The sequence below is a fragment of the Oxyura jamaicensis genome, chromosome 17 (genome assembly GCF_011077185.1).
Source record: "Oxyura jamaicensis isolate SHBP4307 breed ruddy duck chromosome 17, BPBGC_Ojam_1.0, whole genome shotgun sequence".
In the NCBI taxonomy this organism is placed as follows: domain Eukaryota; kingdom Metazoa; phylum Chordata; class Aves; order Anseriformes; family Anatidae; genus Oxyura; species Oxyura jamaicensis.
In genome coordinates this window covers 377,291-399,021 of record NC_048909.1, presented here as the reverse complement: position 1 = coordinate 399,021, position 21,731 = coordinate 377,291, and the positions used below count along the sequence as shown (strand labels likewise).

General features: G+C 46.4%; 2 protein-coding genes across 3 annotated transcripts in view; one reads left to right on the top strand and one right to left on the bottom strand.

The window, feature by feature from the left end:
- EDF1 (endothelial differentiation related factor 1) overlaps positions 1-21,731 on the bottom strand; it is a gene marked incomplete at its 5' end in the record, with an annotated part of 29,854 nt that extends 8,123 nt beyond the window's left edge. Inside the window, one exon of the mRNA XM_035341939.1 lies at positions 21,463-21,731. Coding sequence (XP_035197830.1) covers positions 21,463-21,731 — 269 coding nt within the window. The remainder of the gene's footprint in view (positions 1-21,462) is intronic.
- TRAF2 (TNF receptor associated factor 2) lies at positions 260-21,071 on the top strand. 2 transcript variants are annotated; one of them, XM_035341640.1, is made up of 10 exons: positions 260-610; positions 1,199-1,277; positions 1,682-1,780; positions 9,241-9,402; positions 12,180-12,254; positions 14,029-14,103; positions 14,805-15,182; positions 16,137-16,314; positions 19,827-19,975; positions 20,716-21,071. In XM_035341640.1, exons 1-10 carry the CDS (start codon positions 423-425, stop codon positions 20,932-20,934), a joined length of 1,602 nt encoding a protein of 533 aa, XP_035197531.1. In that variant the 5' UTR covers positions 260-422; the 3' UTR covers positions 20,935-21,071. The 2 variants fall into 2 exon arrangements, with proteins under 2 accessions (XP_035197531.1, XP_035197532.1); XM_035341641.1 differs by lacking the exon at positions 9,241-9,402 and having other exon boundaries at positions 261-610.

Here is a 21,731-nt window from a genome sequence, read left to right as displayed (position 1 = left end):
GCCCCGTGCGGCGCGACCCCGGGCTGCCGCTCCGCCCGCCGGGCCGCGGCGTTGCTGGGGCTCGCTGCTGCCCCCGGCCCTCGCGGCCCCGGCCCTTCCCGGTGCGGCGGCAGCGGTTGGGCCGGGAGCCCCGGCTTCTCCGGCGGGGCTGCGTCCCGGTGAGCTGGGCGAGGGGCTCGATGGGGCCTCTCCGCTGTCCCTCTGCGCTCCGGGCTGAACGCCACAGCCAGCCGCGGGGTGCTGCCTGCCTTCCTACGAGGCGGAGGCGGTCTCGCGGCTTCCAGCGCTGTGCCCGCTGCTGTCGTTAGGGCTCGGCGCTGGTGCGATAGCTTGTGAGAAATTACCGTCAGGTGGTTATAATCAAACGGGGAAAATATCTTTATTTTCAGGCTCTGGATATACAGACGGAACTCTTTGTTCACATGGCAGCAGCAAACTCTACTCCACCAGGCTCTTTGGATCTAAACCAGCCTGGATTTTCAAAGGCGATACTGGGAACTAAATTGGAGGTCAAATACCTCTGTTCGGATTGCAAGAACATCCTGAGGAGGCCATTTCAGGCTCAGTGTGGACATCGCTACTGTTCTTACTGTCTGAAGAAAATCATAAGGTAACTTCTGTGCCTTCAGTCTAAAAACAAAACACTTAAAAGTAAGCAGAAGCAAAAAAAGAGATGAAAGTCGTTATTTTCAGGGCCATCTCAGTGAAGGAGCTGTTTAATCTTTGAGGGTCAGCATCAGGCCCCTTCTGTAAGGGAGTGTGTAAGCTCTGACTTGCTTTTGTTGTTCTGGGGGTTGATTCAAAGTTTACTTTTCCAGAGTGTCCCAGATTCTTTTTTGCAGTTCTGGTGGCAATGCGGGTGGATCACTGATCTCCTTCAGTCTTCATCAAAGCTACTGGAGGAACTTCCTAAAAGCGATGGTGGCACATGTGAGGAAAATTAAGCACACATTGACTTTCAGAAAAGTTTGTTTGTGCTTTATCTTGCTTTTGCCTTTGAATGAAATTGAGTAGAACAGTTAATCATGAGACAAGAAAAAATTAAAAGTGGGCATCCAAAGTAGCTTGAGCAAAGGCTTGATGTGTTGTCTTCAGAGTAAGAAAATTCTTTCATTTTGTTAAGTTACTAGGCATCTCCTATTATTTATTATATCAATTGGCCTCATTTTTGTTACATTTTTATTTTTTTATCTGCTAGTTCTGGACCTCAAAAGTGTGCAAGCTGTATTCAGGAAGGGATATATGAAGAAGGAATTTCTATTTTGGAAACCAGCTCAGTAAGTGAAATTGCATGTTTTGTTGTTGTTTTTTAAAGTAAGCTCACTGATGTTAATACCACTTGCGCTTTCTGTTTAAAGCGCAAGTTCTGAGATTCCTTTATTCTTAGGAAATGTTCTCTCAAGTAGTGAGAATTACAATGAATATGGTGGACTCCACAGCTTCTAAAATCCAGGTTATGTTAATTATGTTAATATTACAGCTTAAAAGCTGTAATAAAGGTTTGTTTGCCATCATCACACCTCTGAGGATGTGATGTGGCAACTGGCTTGGGAGGAGTCTTTTTTTTTTTTTTTTTTTTTTTTTAAGAACTGATAATAAGGAATTAAAATTAAGAGACTGGACCAGGACTGCAACCCCTCAATAATTTCTGTGGTTGGTTTGTTTTTTTTTTCCATTGCAGGCTTTCCCAGACAATGCAGCTCGTCGGGAGGTGGAAAGTCTGCCTGCTGTCTGTATTAATGATGGTTGCACGTGGAAGGGGACTATTAAGGAATACGAGGTAAATCTCAAAGGAAGGCTTTTGATATCTGTGTGCTCTTTCATTCCTCTGTGTATGTGCAATGTTAGGGGAGGCTCAGGTGTTTTTACTTTCTGCTGATGCTGGCAGTGATGGTGGAAGAACTGTCAAGAAATTGTGCCACGTAATGACAGTGTTAAGTTTGCTGTGCTATGTGAACCTACAGCGTATTTCCCACCTGTGAGCTTGGGGAAGTGGCCTGGCTGTGATCTGGTTTCCAGCCAGCTGCTTCTGGCAGCTACAGTGCCATGTAGTACCTGCAGAAGATGGGCAGTGAATTTGGGCATCATTCTCTGTCTCAGCACACATCTCTCTGAGTTGCTCTGGACCACCAGACCCTTGGACAGAATGGCTTTCTACTCTTCTTTGGGGTGGTTTTGCCCTGCCCTTCCTGGGGAGCACATCAGCTCTTTAATTCAGGCCTTCTTTAGATGGCATAGGGCATTTATTTGGTCCTTAGCATGTATACAGCTAACATGCCACATGACAATTGTGTTCTGACAACTGCAGAGAACCACATGCTTCTCTCTGCTTTCTAACAAGTCAACACTGCTGTGGAGATGGCATTGTTAAAATGTGTTGGCAGTTAGGAGCAATGTTTATTCACCTGTGAAGTTTTGGTGCTTCTGAAGGATAGTTTTGTCATCCATATTGGAATGGAAGGATGTGAAGAGCCTGAGATAAGAGGAATCAACGTTTTTTTCCCTCCAGCACTAGCCCTAGGCAAAGATTGTTGCCCTGTTGTCTGTGGAGCTTTGGTAGTGGCTGAGATGTGTATCAGGAAAAGGTTTAAGCTCAGTTTGAATTATCTTAGCAATGCCCTTGCAAGGAAGACATAGCACAACTGTGGGTTGTGCTTGAGTGTTCTGCTTGGCTTGCTGAGGCTGGGAACAGAGGGGTGTCCTGCACCTGTGCTTTCTTGTGCTCTTGTCCAGAGCTTTCAACTTTTTTGCACTACAATGCTGTTCAAAAGATAGTAGGATGTTAAATGCTTCTCCTGCTTTGAACCCATTCTTCTTAGATCTGTAAGTGGCACATGGTGTGTGTGCATGTGGCTGAATAAATGTCAGGTTAAAAGCTTAATGCCGGCACAGCAAACTGAAGGGTTGCATTCAGAGCACTGTGTTTTACTGAGCTTCCATAGCCAAGCTGTTCTGTTGGTGCCTGCAGATTGTTTGACCCACGCTTTTTGTGCTGGTGACCTGTTGCTTTTAATGCACAGTTGTCATGCCTGCTTCAGTGTTCAAAATGCTCATTGTAGTGAGTGAGCTTATCTCCATAGCCTAAACCAAATGACAGTTGTCAGCAGCATGCAGTGCTAACATCAGGGTGCTGAGACTGATGAGCTCTTCTGATTTTTTTCTCCTGGATTTAAAAGAAGTCTTGAAGATAAGTTCTTCAGGGTGCAGCAAAAAATCATCAGGTGCCAAAGGTTCTTAATGTGGTCAAAAGCAGGCTTGAGTCCAGCCAATACTTGCATGAGAAATGTTAAAGAGGCAACAAGCTAAGTCTCTCTTCTTGCAAGGGTCTGTACGTGTAGTGCTTTGGCTTCTTGTGCACAACTGTTTAAGAGAGTCTGAGCTGATAAGGCTGCACTTCATTTTTTACTCTCCATGTGATCTTCGAAAGGTCCTGAGGAAAGTTTCACTAGAAAAGTGTTTCCAAGAGGTGCTACTCTGGGCTTCTCTGGAGTTCTTGGGCTGTGGCTCTGTGGTGCATTGATCAAGCAGCTGCAGCCACAGTTAGCCTTGGGCTGGGACGCTGGCGGTGCTGCTCCATCTGTCCTGGGGCGGCTTTGCCCCTGCTGCTGAGCACAATGCAGCCTGTGCTAGCAAGGGAAACGTTGTTTTGTGCCCTCCCTGGAAAAGCTAATTCTTGGCAGGGAGCTGGTGAGGAGAGGCAGGGTCAGGCTGGTGTTACCTCTCCTCCCAGCTGCCTGCAAAACAGCTGTGGCATTTCACTGAGCCTGGCTGTCCTCGTGTGGTCAGGAGCTGGGGAGGTGGTGGTATGTGTGTCTGAGGAGTACTGGTGAAAGGAGCTGTCAGACAAACGTGTTAGCCTGGAGCCTCTAGCATATGTGAACTGATGTTAAACAGTGACTTATGGGTAAACTTACTAGCTTTGCATTAGTTTGGTGTCAGCTCATCTTTGCAGTTTGCCTCGTGCTGTATGGTTGCATCTATAGCCAGAAATGTGTGTAACGTCCTGCAGCAGCTCAGCGCTCCCACTATGGAAAGTCCCTTGCTGTGCTATTTCCGACAGGACATGGAAAGTCCCTAAGAGCTAAATCATTGTTTGCTCATTTAAAAATTGTGCAGTATTGGTACTGAGAGACTTATTTGGCTGCTGTTCTCTTACAAATCAAGAAATACTGTCACTTCTGGCTTGCTAATGTTATCAGAAAGGATATCAGAAAGAGTTATGAGAAAGGAAAAAAAATGCTCTGTAGCTGAAAAGTTCTAGATGTTCAACTTTAAATAAATAAATTAGTTAATCTCAGTTTTGCTTTCTGTCCAGGCTCCCAAAGTTCAAGTCTCAAAGGGACATAAAAAACTGAAAGAGTGAAATCGGCTTGGACGTGACTTGCACTTCTGCTTAAAGTTGTGCGAAGCATACAAAATATTTACGTGCTTAGAACATGTCTGGCTTTACAAATGCATTTTTCTGACTACTGGATGCAGTTGTAAATATTTAGTAGCATTTGGATAAAGTATTTTGTGGTGGGACTGGAGGGGGTTTTCCTTTTAATCTCTAACCTCTTTTCATATATAGGTTTCCTGATAAGTCTGCCTGAGTGTACATAAAGGAAAGCAGGCTGTGGGCAGAAGCCTTTAGATTTAGGTGGAAAATCTGAGGAGGGTTGCAGAAACTAAAAATAGCCCATTCTAAGACCAATAAAACATCCTGTGATATCCAGGTGGAGGGAGTTTGGGGAAACAATGCAAACACCTTTGTTGGAGGTGGAGGCCCTAAGTCCTCTCATTCCTCAGCACTGATGCATGTTTCTTTTCTCTGGTTGCCTTTCCACCGTTTTATCAAAATGTCTCCAGTTCTCACATGCCTTTTATTTTCACCTTCCCCCACCCCTGGCTCCCTCTCCTCACCCCTGCCTGCAGTACCCACAGGTCGCGTGTTCTGCTGGCGCACTGGCTGCGCAGCCCTCGCCCTGGCCAAGCGAGGTGGGCATCGCATCCGCCAGGTCAGCCCAACAGGCAGCTTCAGCACCTGCAGGCCAAGCAGGCGGGGTTAGGATGGGAGGAGGGGGCTGCAGAGGGGTGTTCACATGGTCAGCTGTGTTGTTCTCATTTATAACCTCAGAGCTTTTATCTTAATTTCTTACAAAATAGAGAATTATTTGAGACGTAGGGAAACTAAATTGTATAAGTTTTGTAAGGAGGAAAACTACAGTCTTAAGTTTAATCCTAAGTTAATTTTAGCTGAGTTAAATATTAATTCACTGGGGGGGGAGGAGTGTTAGTAAAACATAAGCTCAGCCTGTCTGACTGTCACCCGTGGTGATAGTCTGTCCTTACCCAAGCTGGAGAGTATGTGTTTTCCTTGTAGTAAATAGTCACCTTGATTTTGAAGAGTTCCCTTTAATCAAAGCCTAAAAGGCTGTGGAAGATGCAGAACTCAGAACTTAAGTGCTAGTACTCCAAAGCCTGTGGTGTTGGAGAGCGTGCCTGCAGCCCCTCCAAGGCTCTGTGGTTTCCCAGGACCAGGAAAGAGGACTAGGTACCTGGGAATTCCTTCCTGCCCTGTGCTCCTACAGTTTCCTGGGAGGTGATGAAGGAGCCCTGGAATGCTTTGTGTAGGGAAAACTGTCCTTCCTTGAAAATATTTCTGGAGGCCCTGAGCTGGGGGTCTCCTCCTTCGTGATGCTTTATGACCCCTCTTTCCAGCCGTGTCCTAAGAACATCCTAATAGCTTTTTGTTGGTGGTTTTCAACTTCAGCTTCAGGCTTTTGTGTGTTGTTTGGAACAGAGCTGCCGATCTTTGAAACTACTTTGCCTGGTTCCTGTTGCCTCAGAAATGTAATGTTAAATGTTTTATAGCAGTGTTACCTGTATAGGTACAGCTTTTTAAGTGTTGTGACAAGCATACATGGTGTCGTTGTACCGGAGTAACCACAGTTCCTTATAAAATCAGGAATGGTGTTTGTCTTTTTGGAAGATTTTGGCTTCAAGTTACAGTATGATCTTGAAGGGTCATTTGCAGCCAGCTCCAGCCTGTTCAGCAGTATCCCCCAGATCCCTTTCTCCTGGGAGGATCTGTTTTCTACAGTACCCTGCACTTGCAGATAAAGATGATCTCCTGTTTTGGCAAAAAGGACACGATACACCTTTACTTTCCAGAGCTGGAGCTGAGGTCCAGAAACAAAACCTGGCCTCCCTTGCAGTCCCTGAAGTTGAGTTTCTGTGGCTGGCTGCCCAGATGCTAGGCAGCTTCCCGTCCAAGCTGCGTGGTGGGAGGTAAGCCACGGGGAGTGCCCGAGAGCATGTGTGGGAGGGGGCTGGAAAGCCCCACCAGCAGAGGGTCTGCTCTCAGTGCTCATCCTGAGAAGCAGCTCAGCCTTGTTGTGGTGGCCCACCCAATTAACAGGCTTAACATCTGCCCCTTTGAAAACAAAGAGCTGTAACTTGCTAACTTTGAAGCTGAGAAGGGTAATGTGTCCCATTGAAGCCTTGATGTAAAGCCCCTCGGAAGCCTCTGTTTGAACACAGCTTTTGGAGACAGGAATTCCTTGGATTCCAGATACCAGGCAGGTGCCAAAGCCACGATCATGCATGCGCCCTTGTTTAAAAGGTAGAGGCAGGTTCAGCTTTTTTGATAAAGTGATTTGGTTTGAGATCAAGCTGCTCACCATGGGCTTGACTTCTCCAGTTTGCAAAAGCCATCCATCCCCTTCTGCGAACACCCGTGCTGTTCTTGGCCTTGTGCTGTAGCAGCCCTTCTGTGCAAGGCCTGTGCCTTCGCTCTGCTAGGCACAGCCTTGGCTGAGAGGCACAGTCTGCGCTGCCTTTGCTCACCACCTGTGTCCTGCAGAACGACACCTGTCTTAACCATGCCCTTTCTAATGTGAAGGTCCAGCTAACCAGCAAGAGATTTCAGCCTGAGCTGTCAATTTTGATGTGAGAGGTCAAGGTGAAGCTTTGCATGCTGGTGAAAATACTGCTTAAAGGATGAGGGAGGTCTCATGTGTGGTCGGGGTCTGGAAATTGGTTGGCATGGTCAGTGTTTTTAGCGTGCTTAGAGCAGAGCTGTCAAATACTGCGGGCTTTCCTGCTGCTAATTAACGACAGTTTGGCTGCCAGAACTGCATATTGGCGATGAATTCAAAGTAGTGCTATGAATGTGCCAGTGTCTGGCATCGTTAGCATGGTGGTATGATTGGAATCCACTCCCTGGTGACAGTTTGCTGTTAAGCAGTGACCTTGTTAGATATGAACAGCACATCTTGATGATTTTTTCACGCGACTGTAACTGGTAATTGTAGCCTGGAGTTACCTCTGGATCACAAGTTCCAATTCCTTTGAACCTCACTATTTGTCAAACAGCAGTTTATCAAGATTTGTAACAGTCCAGTGCAGTAATTCTTAAGTTCCTTGGCAAGCGGATTTAGTCTTTTTGTTTCAAAGCCATGCTGACCATACCTGCAGCAGGGGTGCAGCGATGTAGCAGCTCTGACTGACAGCCTTGTACGTGCTCTGGGCAGCGTCTGCACCTCCACCCAGGAGCAGTTCACACCGACACCAGGTCAGGTTCAGGCTTGGGCTTTTCTAGATTGTTCTGAGGCCCAGCCCCTCCATTGCAGACTAGAATCTCCCTGCCAAAGTCATTCCTCTGGGATGGTGGGGATTGCAAAACACAAGAATTTGAAGAAAGCATCCTTGAGTATCCCAGAGTCTAGTACTTGCATAGTTCAGAGCAAGTAGGGAGAGACAAAGCCTGTCATAGGAGATGTTAGAGAACCTGCTGCTGCTTTCAGAAGTTTCTTGTGCCTTCAACTTTCTTCAAATTCTGCTATTGCTTTACAAGCTCCTTCAGTGCAAGAAATGCTGTCTTGAATTCTTTCAAATAAAGCCTAAATCAAATGTCTGTCTAATCAGTCCTAAAAGCTGATTAATAAAATAACAGAATGCTGTCTCTGAAAGCAAAAGTTCTTCTGCAACTGACGTCCTCATTCTGAAACCAGAAGTGAGCAAGGCCCTGCGAAACCCATGACATCGTTTCTGCCAGTTTTTGTGCTCAACTGGATGAAAGCTGAGGCTTTGGACGGCAGAGTAAAGGCTGTGATGGTTCTCAGTTCCCTCGCTGACGTGCATGCTTAACTAAAGTTCAAAGCTGTGAGTGGGACTGATACGGACTTAATCTGTGGTTTTGATAGTTTCTTTGAGGTTTAATTAGTTGTGAAGTCAAGTGGACTTGCTTGTTCTCTCGTCAGTGTGTCCCAGCAAAGGGAGCGGTTTGTGTCTGGCATTTACTGATGCGATGTTGTCAGAAAGCTCCCTTTCCCGAAACTGTGAATCACAGACTGGGTCCTGGAGACCTATTTTCAGTGTTTTCTCTACAGATCTGTGGGCCCACCCTTTTCCTTGTGCCCAGGCTAAGATGCCAAAGGAGCTGTGTGCTAGACCTGGCAGCATCTGGGCTTGTGACTGTCAAAGCTCTGGCAATGCTCTGTTGTGCCACTTCCCCTACAGCTGGTTTTCCTCTGCATTCCTGTTAATTTTCCTTCTTCTTAAGTGTGCCCGCCCTGCTGCCAAGCCTTTCAGCTTTGCGCATGCTTCTTGTTGCTGTTTTCATGCTCTGAGGGTGCTATTGGCTCTCGCCGAGCAATGTGCACCTGTGGGAGACTTTGCAGAAGAGCCAAGTTGTGCAGCCTACACCAAGCCTGTCCTTCTGTGTGTCCATTGTCCCTGGCCACCCTGCTCTGTGCCTATAATCTTTGGGGGGGAAAGGGGGTGGGCTGCAGCAAAGGCATCTTGCAGCTGCTGGTTGCTACTCTCAGCTGCTTACCTTGTCTCCTAGCCAGTGGGGAAGCGTTGTGCCATGCTTATGGATTTCCCAGTACAGTTGAAAAACCTCCATAAAAACAGGTTTGTGGTAATATGCCAGCTTATGAGCAGGGCAGCTGAGGGCAGATGCGCATCCTGTTCTGTCATCATGATGCAGGCATAATAATTTCCATCAGTTACCTCTTCTGTAGTTCAGGTTTAGCAAAGCTTTGAGACACAGAGCAGCAATCAGATTAAACTGCAGTTTTCCCTTTTGTCTTATTTACACAGGCTCAGCAGAGCAGCTCATCCTGGCATTCCTTAGCAGATGATCACTACATCCTCCAGGGATCAGTTGCTGTTACTAAACTCAGCTTCTTTGCCTGTGTGTGTCTGTGCTTTTCTGTACGGCTGTATTCAAATGTGCTGCTCTTGTTGTCACAGAGCTGCCATGAGGGGAACTGCCCGTTCCTGCTGATTGAGTGCCAGGCATGTAAGGGAATGATCACACTGAATGACAAGGAGCGCCACTCTGAGCGGGAGTGCCCCGAGAGAAACCTCAACTGCAAATACTGCAAATCGCTTTTCTACTTTCCTGATATTAAGGTACGAGGGTTACAGCATGCGCGCAGGCAGGCATGGTCGTATGAGACCCGGAGGCAAGGGGAAGAGTGCTGGATGTCTCTGTTGCAGCCCACTTGTGCTGCTCTGGAGAGGAGTAGGGGTAGGTGCTACTGTGCCAAGCAGCTGCAATGGTCACCTGCAAGCATGTGCACCATAAACAGATGCTCACACATTATCACGGTCCTTCCAAAGGTGGTGATTTTTCCACTCTCTCAGGTGGGCTCCCAATCACCTGTTCTGATGGAGATATAACTGGTGTGTTGTACAGCAGTGTCATTGGGTTATCTTGCTGCTTATTTCTAGGGAGGGAAGTCCAGTTTGCAAGATCACCCAGAGGTTTTTAGATTTAGTTGAGTGGAAAGAAGGGGGTGTTACCATGGAGACTGTGAACTCTGCCCACATTTTTTTCCTGCTGCTGTTGAACGCTGGGCCCTGACCTGCAGGCCAGTCTGAGCCTTGGTTTCCAATTGGTGGGTGAAGTCAGTGCTGAGATAGCTGGAGAAATAGCCCTAAAGGTCTGAGTCAGGCTGTGGTCTTTCAGCTCTGCTTTAATTCTTTTATTGTCATCTCCCCTCTCCTACCCCTGTCTAACTTGATTTTCATTGCGGGTTCACAGTGAAAAAATGACTTCACTCTTACCTAGCATGTTTGCAGTGATGGCTTTCCAAAGCTGCCTAAAATATTCGTAGCGAATGCCTAACAGTCAGAGTTGCCTGTCCTTGCTGCAGCAAAGCTCATGGATGTGGGTTTGGGAGAGCTGTAAACAGGAGGATTGCCCCATTCCTGGGGGAGTGGAGTGTTGCGGTTCAGGCTTGTGTGCCAGCCCCTGCCCCAGCTGCTGGGTGGGGTGGGTGTCTTTGAGCAGATCCACTCCTCTCTGTGTGGGCACCTTCCTCCGGTACCCGTGAGGAAGGGGCAGGAGTTAGAAGTAGGGGATCGCAGAAGAGCCCTAAACTCTTCATATAAAAATGTTTGTTGAGAGGTTTGGATCTGTGCTGGCTGGAGCACATGTTTCTGGATGTCTCTTAAGCAATTTACACGCAGTACATGCAGCTTAGCTGTACGGTGCTGTTTAATGAGTGTTTTCCTTCTCTGGCTGTGAGCTCAGTGCACAGCTCAGATTTGCATGTATGTGGTATGTTATATCATGGTGCAACTTGGCATCAAAATGGGAGGTAAATGCTACGTTGCCTGTTAGAATAACAGGGAGTTGGGGAGAGGGGAGTGCAAGGGGAGGCTGATTTGTGAGGAGGTGATAATTTCACACATAGCAACTTGCACAGAAGGCAAGTTTTAAATACCCCCTTCTTAAATAGTTGTATCTGTAGTGACATCTCCTCCTCCAGCCAGACCATAGCGTCTGTTCTTATGCCAGCATTTTGTGGGTCATGGGGAAGATGCTATCTGACACTTCTAGAACATGAGAGCAGGAGGTGGGTAGAATTAAAGGGTTCAACCTCTCTGTGCGAGGGGGATGAAGGAATGTGCTTTGCCTCAGGCTTCCTCTGCAGGTGCTAATCCAGGCTGTCCATGTGCATCCAGCTGAGATGCAGAGACTGGGAGGTCACTCTTCCAGGGACAGTGCAGTGAGACTTCTGACTCTGATTACTCATTTAAAGTATGAAAAGGAGAGAGTAACTAACAAGCCAAACCTGAGCCACTAATAGGTTTCACTTTCCAGTTTCTGATGTGGTAACAGTACAGAACAGCTTGTCCATGTTCCCCTCCCCCCCCCCCCGCCCCCTCAAAAATAACTTCTTTTAATAAAGAATAAATGTGACCAAGTTTTCAAAGCATTTAGTTTCAGATAACTAGTTTATAAGTATTTCACTTTTTTTTTTTCTGTTACTACCATGGGGGTATAGTTAAATATGTGTATCTTTTAATTTGGAATTTGAACTGCATATTTTAATGGCATTTATAATGATGTGAAAAGCAAGACATGCTCTCTGGTTCCCTAATTAGAAAAACAAAATGTATCACTTGTTTCAACTGGGCGGTGTATAAAGAGAAGGTTTAAGTAGTGTGGAAATAATACAGAAAACAGAGGCATGTTCCATCAGTCCCATTTTAGCTGGTATTGCTGGCCCTAGGATCTGCAGAGGACAGAGTATCACATTGCCATGATCATTTATTCAGCTTCTCTGGCCACAAAACAAGTCATGAGCTCTTGCTACAGGTGTGCATGCTTGTGTGCAGGGACTGTTAAGTGAAATTGTTTTAAAATATTTTTTCTTTCTGGTTGAAAAATGATTTTCTGTTGAACTGATCCAAATGTGAAGATTCTATCAGACAGTTCAGCTCAGCACATGACAGGCTATGGGTTCATACTTGAGCTGACTGATAACCATTACAGTGGAAAAATTATACAAATTATCTTGCTGAGATAGTCTCTTACTTCACTTAACCTGTCTGAACGTGTATTTTCCTGCCAAAGCCATAAATTGAGCTTCCTGTTGATTATCTTGTCCATCAAAATAGTAATTTTTTTATTTTCTTTCAAAATTATTATAGCAACTTCTTAAATTGAGGCTGAGACTTGGAAGGCTATATAAGCACCCAAAATTCTGGTAGCCTGGAGATTGCAGAAATGAGTAAGCAAAAAGACTTTCCAGCATGACCAAAATTTGAGATAAGTTGGTTGAGGGCAGCCCTCTCATATAATACAGAACTGTGCCTGTTAAGCTGTATTCATCTTACTAACCTTATTGGGGCCTTTATTTAGAGGATCAAATAGTCTCCTGTCGATTCTTTTACAGGCTCACGATGAAGTCTGCCCTAAGTTTCCATTGACTTGTGAAGGCTGTGGGAAGAAAAAGATTCCAAGAGAGAAGGTATCCGACTGCTGGGGAGCTGTGTGTGATGGCGTCTGGGGTCCTGGGCGACTACAACCAGAGCTTCTCAGGGCTAGGAGGAAAATTGGACCATTAGAAAGTGGAGTGGGGAGAACAACTAGGTGTCAGCAGTTTGTACAAATCCGACTTTTCCATAAAGTTGAAAATAATGGTAGGGTGTTGGGGAAGGTGTCTAGTCAGCACTTGTAGTTCAGCGTTAATACTGCTAACATAATCTTCCTATGACTCCTGAATTTACCATGTGTAGATACAGAACTTCCATAGGAAAAGCACACTTGTGGGTTTAAAGGGTTTTTCCTATGTAAAGGTTTGAAACATTTTTCCTATGTAAAGCAACTATCTTTACCACTAGTGCAATCTTGGGAAGCAATCCCTTTTCCAGCTAAATTTTTTTTTTTGAATTAATCTTGTAAATGAATCCATATCTAGTAGGGCCTCTATGCTGCTGGCTCCTGGTGCGAGGCACAAAAGTCTGAAAATCAAAGTTTTGGGAAACATCTTCAAAAAGCACATTCATCTGAAACTGTCCTGCCTGCTGTGGGCAAATATTTTTAATACTGCTGTTGCAAAAGGCCTTTGTAGCAGGGCAGGGGACATAGAAGCATCAAAAAGATGAGTAAAGAGTTCTTCAAAATAGCCAGCATAATAAAGGACTGTGATCTTCAGATGCTGATCTGCTTGTCTGCAGGCTGAAGCTGGAGCCCAGCAAAGAGTAGGCTTATGCTTGCAGGCTTCCCATACATGATCTGTTGTTTATTTAAATGATAACTCCCTCTTTTATATTTTTCCAAACTTCTGTTAACTGCAGAAATTGTAGCCATAGTCCTGTAACATATAACTGAGTAACCTGACTCATTAAACAAGCCAGATGGATCTAGAAGTTTTTTTAAAAAGGGGTTTAAAAACAGTTTCAGTTGATATCTGTTGTGGCAAACGTAGGTGTTAAATGTGGAATGAAGCTGTTGTTCAGAATATACCACTGATATCTGATGATGAGAGATATATCAAAAACAAGATGATGGTGTGCCAGTGCTTGTTAGCATTAGTCACACATTGTGTGGGAACCCAAAGGAGTCATCTTGTATAGAGGATTATTGGCGCTTTTCTATAGAAATATCCAGCCTCAGCCTCTGTTCTTCATGGCAGCTGCCAGATGTGAGGTGGCTGAGGTGTAGTGTGCCTACGTACTCCAGCAAATGGGTACTGGATGCAGCAGAGGACCTTCCCTTGCAGAGATGGATCTGCCATAGTTTCTATAAATACTCAGGTGGGACTATCAGAAAGCTCTTTGTTCTCAGATTTATAATGCTTAGTTGAATGGAAAAATATCAAACTGTGGCACATCCCCACCAGGGTTACATGAATTGTACACATGTAAATGGATACCTTTTTCACAGGGTTGTTCCTCATCCCTCCTCCTCTTCTTCAATGAAGCTCATTGCTCAGCATCCATAATGTGTATCTGTGCTATCTTCTTTTTCTTTCTTGCACATGCAGGTGTGAGGTGGGACCTCCTAGTCCTAGAGAAAAATAAAACTTCCTTGCAGATGTCAGTGCTGTATTTAAATTACAGTGGCAATCCTAACGAATGGTAGGCAGTGACAAGGTTTAACCATACACTTTGGAAGCTAGAGATTAGTGATGGCTTGGTTGTTCTTTAGTTTGTTTTCAGTTTCCTAGACCTCACTGAGACAGAAGGGGAGTTACTTGGGTCACATAAGATCTGTCTAACGTTATCGTCTTTCTTTTCTAGTTTCAAGACCATGTGAAGACTTGTGGCAAATGTATAGTGCCTTGTAGATTTAAGGTTGTTGGATGTGCTGAGATGGTAAGGGTCTGTTCATGTTTATCTTAGGGACTTGCTTTTCAGTTCCAGTGTTAAAACCTCCAGACCACTGTAGCCCAAACTTCTGCAGATGCTTGTATTCAGCTATTTGAACAAAATGGTGTTTTAAACCCTTTGCAAATGCAGCCCAACATCATCTGCTGTCCGGACTTTGGGTACCAGAAAATGAACTTAACACAGAAGGAAACCTTCTTGAGAAATGCACTGAGTACTTTGAGGCCCCTGGTGGTTATGTCACTGACATCTGTAAGCTTAGAACTGGGTGTACTGAGACTTATTCTCCTGCTAGAGCTTGAACAAGGCAAAGTTTCTCCATGTGACTTAGTTTTCGTAGCTCTTACTGGTGATGTTAATATAAATCCATTTCAGGGAGATTATGTGCGGCTTTGTCCTTTGGTGTTATTAAGTATATCTGAGCCCTTTTGCAAAGGAATGGAGGAAGACAAAGTACAACAGTATGTGCAGCTGAGGAAGTGTTAAGCATCCATCATTATATATGATTGCAGCTTTTCTTTCTTTAAATAATCCACCAACTAACACCACATTTTTTAAGCTATTTTTCTTTGTTTTTTCCCCTTTATAATTTAAAGCTAATGTTGTGGCCTCAAGAGGAGGATTTTTTTCTGTGGATGGTGACAGCATAGCTTGAGCTTGTTGAATGGGATGTATTTCTCTTTGTGTAGGTGGAAAATGAAAGGCTACCAGAACATGAAACCAAGTGTCTGGCGGAGCATCTGTACATGCTGCTGAGTTTTGTGCTTAGCTTCAAGAGTGGGTCTGGAGACCTGAAGCATCTTCCTGCCCTTTCCTCATCACAAAGTAACTCCCCACTACTGGCAGCAAACTCTCTGTGCTCAGAGTCAGAGCTCTCCAAATCCATGGAGCTCTCCAAGTCCCTGGAGCTCTTGGGAAGATGTGAGGCCCTTGAGAGGAAAACAATGACCTTTGAGAACATTGTCTGCGTGCTCAACCGAGAGGTGGAAAGAGTGTCTCTAACAGCTGAAGCCTATAGTCGGCAACATCGACTAGACCAGGAAAAAATTGAATCTCTGAGTAACAAGGTATGTAACCACTGGGTAGGGCTTTCCAGCACTTTGAGAAGAGCTTTTTCTGATTACTTTCTACGTTATTAGTTTGCAAAACTTCATCATGTAGTCCTCAATCTCCATAAATCTGAAGGTAGAACTAAAATATCATTTGTGCCCATGCCCAACCCTCAAAAACTTCCCGGAAAAGATGGGAATCAAACTGACATGCAGAAAGTATTCAGGTCTCTGTTAGTAATGAAATGATGCGCACAACAAGATATTCTTAGGTAAAGTTTTCCAATGAGAGACAGAGTACCCATAATTTCACTGAATCTCTTGGAATTTGTGGGCCTTACCACTTTCCAAACCTCTCATAAGGAGCCCAGTCATCAATGCTACATCATTGATGCATTGTACCTAGCATGGTCTAGAGTGAAGAAGCTGCCCTGGCCACTGTGCTCCAGTACTGTCCCAGCTGCATGCTGCCCTTGTGTCTTGGTGACTGGGAATTTTGCAGTTTGTAGCTAATCTTTGCTCTCTCAGCATGAGATCTGCCAATATAGATGTAGCCCTGCTACGTAGCAGCAATTAACTATGGCAAGACCTTCTTGGCTCTGTGTAGGTTCTTCTGTTTCTCAGTCTAGTTTTTGTCACAAAGATTACTTTTTTGCCCCATCCTCACCTCTTGGGTCATAATACACCCGGACTGCTCATTGAGAGGATTTTTCCATTCACTACAAGAAAGTTTCTAGTTCAGACACAGAGTTGCATTAATGTGTCCTCTTCAGAATGGCAGGACACAAAAGGAAGTTCTGGTGAATTGGCTTATGGTGTCAGTCTTCTCCCCCCTGTGGCCCTTTGTCACTTCTGGAGAATGTCTGTCACTAAAGATCAGACCTGAAGGGGATTCTGGTGGCTGCTGGCTTTTTTAGGGCTCACAGCAGAACGTGTGTCTAACCAGGCTGCACCATGTGTCCCACCGAGCAGGTTCGGCAGCTGGAAAGGAGCATTGGGCTCAAAGATCTGGCCATGGCTGAGATGGAGGAAAAGATCCGCAACATGGAAGCTTCCACCTACGATGGTGTTTTCATCTGGAAGATAACAGACTTTGCCAGGAAGCGCCAGGAGGCAATAACAGGCCGCTCTCCTGCGATCTTCTCTCCAGGTTATTGCCCAAAAAATAGCAAAAGCCTTTTGTGCCTCAGCTGGGTGTGGGATTTGTAATGGTGACCTTTGCAAGTGACATACTTGGCCATTCAGATGTAATTCTGTTCTCTCCCTCTTTCCCAGGGGAATCCAAACCACTTATTTTTTTATTCTTATTTTAGAAGCAGTGGGCTAAATAAGTGCTCTGCTTATCGCAGAAGACCTTTTTAATTTCTCATAATTGGAAGTGTAAACATCATAGTTCCAGAATAGCCCCGCATGATTCTTTAGTTACAGTTAAAATACTCAGAGATGGTAAAGCCAGCAATAAACTGGTTAAGCAAGGGAAGAAATCAGAAATAAGTTTTAGAGCCCAAAGCATGAAGTTGCAAAAGACAGTGTCTAAAAGCCCATACCAGACACAGGGAAGTGCTTGAGCATCTATTCCAGGAGGTGGCTCTCCTTGTGGAACTTGCCCAGCCTTACTGCTTCTGTTTTTAAAAACAAACAAAAAAAAAGAAAAATCTCATTTAAGAATTTGTTGTTATCTAGCTTGTTTGCTTATGAAAGCATTTCTCAGGATTGTAGCTGTGAGATGAAACCATCTCTGCACACAGTTCATTGCTTGGTGGGTTGCTTGCCTCACAAAGAAACAGTTGAGGAGGAGAGTTTGTGTTTCCCTGAGTAGGAATCACTTAGATCTAAGCATGCTGGAGAGCTTTTTCAAAGTGTCCACTTGCATGTGAGCCAAGAGCATGTATGCTGCACCTGCTTCCTGGTATAATGAAAAATCAGGTTGTTGCTGGACCAGGGGATAAAAACATTGCATTTTTAAAACTATTTTAAAAGTCTTTTCTGGATGAAGGCTGTATAGGTCCTTTTTCATGAAAAACTGAAAGAAAAAAGGATTCCCCCTTTTCAGGGGAACTAAACTAAACTGCTACTGAAACTGTGCCTGCAATTAGCATTTCCTTTTAAAAGTCAGTGACAGCTGTGGAAAACCCCTGTTCTCTGTTCTAGAAAGGCAGTACTTCCTTCCTTCTCAGCGTGTATAAATCAGGTTCAAATCTGTTTTGTTTGGCTTTGAGATAGAGCCTTAAATCTTGCATTCTGTCAGTTTCCTGCACAGTGCTCAAGAGCTTCTTGACCTCAGCATCTCCTGAGGCTACATTTTGAGGCAGAGTCTGGACCGAGCTGACAGCTTGTCCTTCTGGCCTCTGGCCACCAGCATCCACGGCTCACTGTGCTGGGCTCTGGAGCTTCCCATATACAACCTGGTGTCCTTGCTGGGGGACTGGGATTCTCTCCTAGGGTGAAGAACCAAGTCAGCTGGTAGAGGGCTATAAGCAGGAGTTGGCTGGAGGGCAGGAGCAGAGTGGAGGAGCTGGGGAGGGAAAGGGGGGTGAGACCTCTTTGAATGCAGATTTCTTCTGTCCAGATGTTTGCTCGATGGTGCTCTGAATGCACAGCTCCTCCCAGAGCTGCATCTCGTGTTTCCTGTGGCCTCCTCCTTGGCGCTGTGTGCATCCTGGTCTCCATCCCGCAGTGGTGTAGTGCTGCCCTGTAAATCACCAGGGAAGTGAGAGCAGGCAAATGGTGGTCTCGGCTCTTTTTGTAAAGCATTTCACCAAAGGACAAACCTTTTAGGCCACCAGACTGTTTTGTGGTGCTGGTTGATACCAGCAGTCTGCTAGTGAAAGTACTGTACATGGCTGGAGGGACTGGAAGGTAAAGGTTGCCTCTACCTAATGTAATTAATGATTGAGTCCCCCAATCATTTATTACACTAACACACAAGGATGTTTATGGAAGAGGCAGGACTTCTTTTTTCTCTCTTGCAAGAGCAAAGTACAAGGCTTTGTTTCCTTCTGTATTTGATTGTGGCACTTAGATGAGAGATTTTCATTCCTTATGCTGCTTTACCTGAGAAAACTAGGCTGAGAAACAAATACTTTTTTTTTTTTTTTTAAACAAAAACCAAAAACTTGTGGAGGTGTTTTTTTCCTCTTACAGAGTGAAATAATAGTCTAGTAATTTTCAGTCTGGGAAAGAGACAGCTGGGAGGAGAGAGCTATGTATGGGATGAAAAATGGAAATGAGTATAATTGTTGTTTTTGTATTAAAACATAAGACCTAAGGAGATACCACATGGGATCTGTTTTAAAACAAGTAGAAGAAAGTACAGTTACCACTCTTAATTGCATTGGCAGGAGAAAACAATTGCTGCAGGATTTTGCAAAGGCCCAAACTGCGAGAATTCAAAAGGCAAATCCATCAGTAAGGGTGGATCCAGGGCAGCCCCCGGTAAAGCTCCTGCTCAGCAGCTGCTGGCCACCAGGAGCGAGCAGCTTGCTGGGATCCTGCTTTGCCTCTGACGTGCATTGCCTTTGCTCCCAGATGGTGGGAAGCAGGGCATCCTGTCCCTACTGCTGCTTTGGGTCCACTGGCCTGGTGTGCATGCGTGCTCCCGTTGGTGTCCTTCCCCCAGCCCCCTGCCTGGCTGCACACTGACAGGGTCACAGGAGTGCTGAGAAACCCCAGGCTGATGGGTGGGCTGTGAGGATGAGCTGCCTGGACTAGCAGAAGATGGCATCTGCCCCAATGCCCCTCGCTTTAGGGGAAGCAGGTAGAGAGAGGGCTGCCTAGAGGAAGCGGGCTGGGAGTGTCAGTAGGGACGCACATGACAAAGTCCTGTTTTTCTGCTCCTGCATGCCTGGCCCATGAAAGTGCATGGCATCTCTGCCATTGTCAGTGTGCCCATTCATAAACGTGCACCAAGTCACATGTAAAGCGCTGCTGGCAGTCACCTCGGCGTGCTGCTGAGCTGCCCCAGGCCTGTGTTGCTAAGAGGGGGCAGCTGGTGGCGGTACTCACTTCTGAGGCCCTGCATGAAGTTGGGAGGGTACCATGGGCATTGTTAGAATTGTTTGAGAGCAAGAGACGCCAGCGCCAGTACCTGGGAGCACCGCTTGCTTGCTGAGCTTCTGCTCTGGTCAGGGGCAGTCAGCTTACGAAGAGGGTGCAGTGAGTACCAGGCACGCTCTGCCCCGGTTTGGGTGTTCTGCATCTGTTTGCTCTTACCCGTCACGGCTGTTGTGGTGAGCTGTCACTGGAAGGCATTTGCTGGCTGCATACAGCACAAGGGTTGGTCTGTGGCGGGGTGTGGGGGGATTGCACCGGGACCTGGCAGAGCTCTATCTCTGCCTATGTCCAGGGAACCTCTGGTCTCCTCAGCGTGCAGGAGGGCAGGGAGAGGCTGTGCTGTGGACTCTGCAATCCATGCTGCAGCACTGTGCTTCTCATCTGTGTTGAGGGGCTTGTGGGGGCCTCAGCCTTAGCTGTTTCCAAGGCAGTCTGCAATCACATCTGACCGTTGTCTGTCTGTGGTGGCTTTCTGGAACGTATCCATGGTGTTTTAAGATCCCAGCCTGGTTTCTTCTAGGATCCAAACCGCAGTCCTCAAAGTTCAGAGGAAACTGCTGGTGATAGGCTTTGCTGGTTCTCACTCTCACTGTGTCTGTTTTGCAACAGCTTTCTACACAAGCAAGTATGGCTACAAGATGTGTCTGCGTGTTTACCTGAACGGGGATGGCACCGGGCGTGGAACCCATCTGTCCCTCTTCTTTGTGGTGATGAAAGGACCCAATGATGCTCTTCTTCGCTGGCCTTTCAACCAGAAGGTAGGCTTGGGTTGAAGCCTGACACACCTAGTGATGTGCCACTCTGAAGCTCTGAGCTGTGAGGCACCAGCCGTCTGGCCTACTGACATCAGCCACCCTGGGGATTCCGCTGTTGTGCTGAAAGCACCATGTGTGCTACAGGGCAGGACGTGTGAAATAGCAAAGGCTGTGGCAGGAGAACAGCATGTCTGGAGGGCAAGCAGAGCCTCTGCATTAATGTGGGACTGGGGAAGATTGTCATCTCTGGACTCTGTTCCGTGGCTGCTGCTGGTGCTTTTGATGCTTGCTCAGCATCAAAAGTTCAGATTTCAGTTCCTAGACCTGCAGGGTTTGCAAAACACTTCAAGGCTGAGCCAGGGCTTACTGATACAAAGAGAGCCACCTTCTTTCTCAGCAGGATGGGAACACTCTGGAACCTAATGAAATAGCTGTGTGAAGGTAGCAAGCTTCATGGCATCCAATTTTAGGCTTTCACAGTCAGTGACAGCCCTGTGCTACCACACAGAAGTTTCCAGTGACAAGGCAGGATGTGGGGAGCATTTCTGCAGAATGTCAGAGGTGACATTCTGTGCTGACCCTAGTTACAGGCATTTTTCAGATTTGTAGATGTGTAATGTGGCTTATGGTTGCATCTGTATGTGAATGTTTAACAGGTTTAATGGGAGCAAATCACTGGGCTGGGTTTCACTGTCCTTCAGTGCTCTTCAGCTGCTCTTGTGTCTTTTCACATTTCTCCGCAGGTAACTCTAATGCTCTTGGATCAGAACAACCGGGAGCACATCATCGATGCTTTCCGACCTGACGTGACATCCTCCTCCTTCCAGCGACCCATCACAGAAATGAACATTGCCAGTGGGTGTCCACTGTTCTGCCCCGTCTCCATGATGGAAGCGAAGAACTCCTATGTCCGTGATGATGCCATCTTTATTAAAGCCATCGTTGACCTCACAGGCCTCTAGCCCTCCTCGCCTCCAGGAGCAGTGAACACAGAGCCAGCCCTCATGGGGCACCCCCCTCTCGTGCTGCCCTGTGGGCAGGTCTTGGAGTGAGGAGGGGGCAGAAAGCAGAGGGGGAGAAGCCTATACCTAGCCCCTTCCCAAAAAGGCACCTTCTCTGCTCTGAGCGGCAGCAAGATGTCTGATGGGAACCCTCTTCCCTAGTGTCAGAGAGACTTTTCCTGAGACGAAGTTAGGGTGGACATTCACAGTTTGCGTGGTACAGGGGTCACCTGCAGGGACTTGGATATCTGAACTGCCGCCACACTGGTTTCCCAGTGGAAGCAAGTGCAGCTCGCTCTACCAGTTCAGTGCGTGGCCTCAGCTCTCTGTAGTGAAACAAGGATTTGGCCTGCCTGAGCACCACCTCATCCATCTGGGATTTTCTTCAGAGACCTCTGTAGTCCTGCAGTGAAGGTAGTGCTGGCTGAAGGAATACAACTGCCCCATGCTGGGGCTGGTTTGTGCCTCGCTGTCAGGAAATCTGCCAGGTTGGGCTTGGGCAGTGCTGCCTTGCTTGTTGCTGTTATCTTGCCACTGATGTCCACATGGAGGAACTGAGGTGGCACAGGGGGAGCAGCACCCTGTGTCCAGCTGTAGCTGGGTTTTTGACTGGGGGGATTCCTCTGGGCATGTGGGATGGATGGGCTGGCAGCACAAGGGCTGCCTGTGATGAGTAACAAAAGTGACTGTCTGCTGGAGCCTGCCCCTCTCAGGGGAGAGGAGGTGACTGCAGGGATTGTGCCTGCCCCAGGTGGACT

Bases quoted from the DNA above. Each gene is read 5' to 3' on its own strand.
- TRAF2 (XM_035341640.1), top strand. From the start codon at position 423: ATGGCAGCAGCAAACTCTACTCCACCAGGCTCTTTGGATCTAAACCAG. The intron at 611-1,198 runs GTAACTTCTGTG...TTTATCTGCTAG, and splicing joins TGTCTGAAGAAAATCATAAG to TTCTGGACCTCAAAAGTGTG. The intron at 15,183-16,136 runs GTATGTAACCAC...CCCACCGAGCAG, and splicing joins TTGAATCTCTGAGTAACAAG to GTTCGGCAGCTGGAAAGGAG.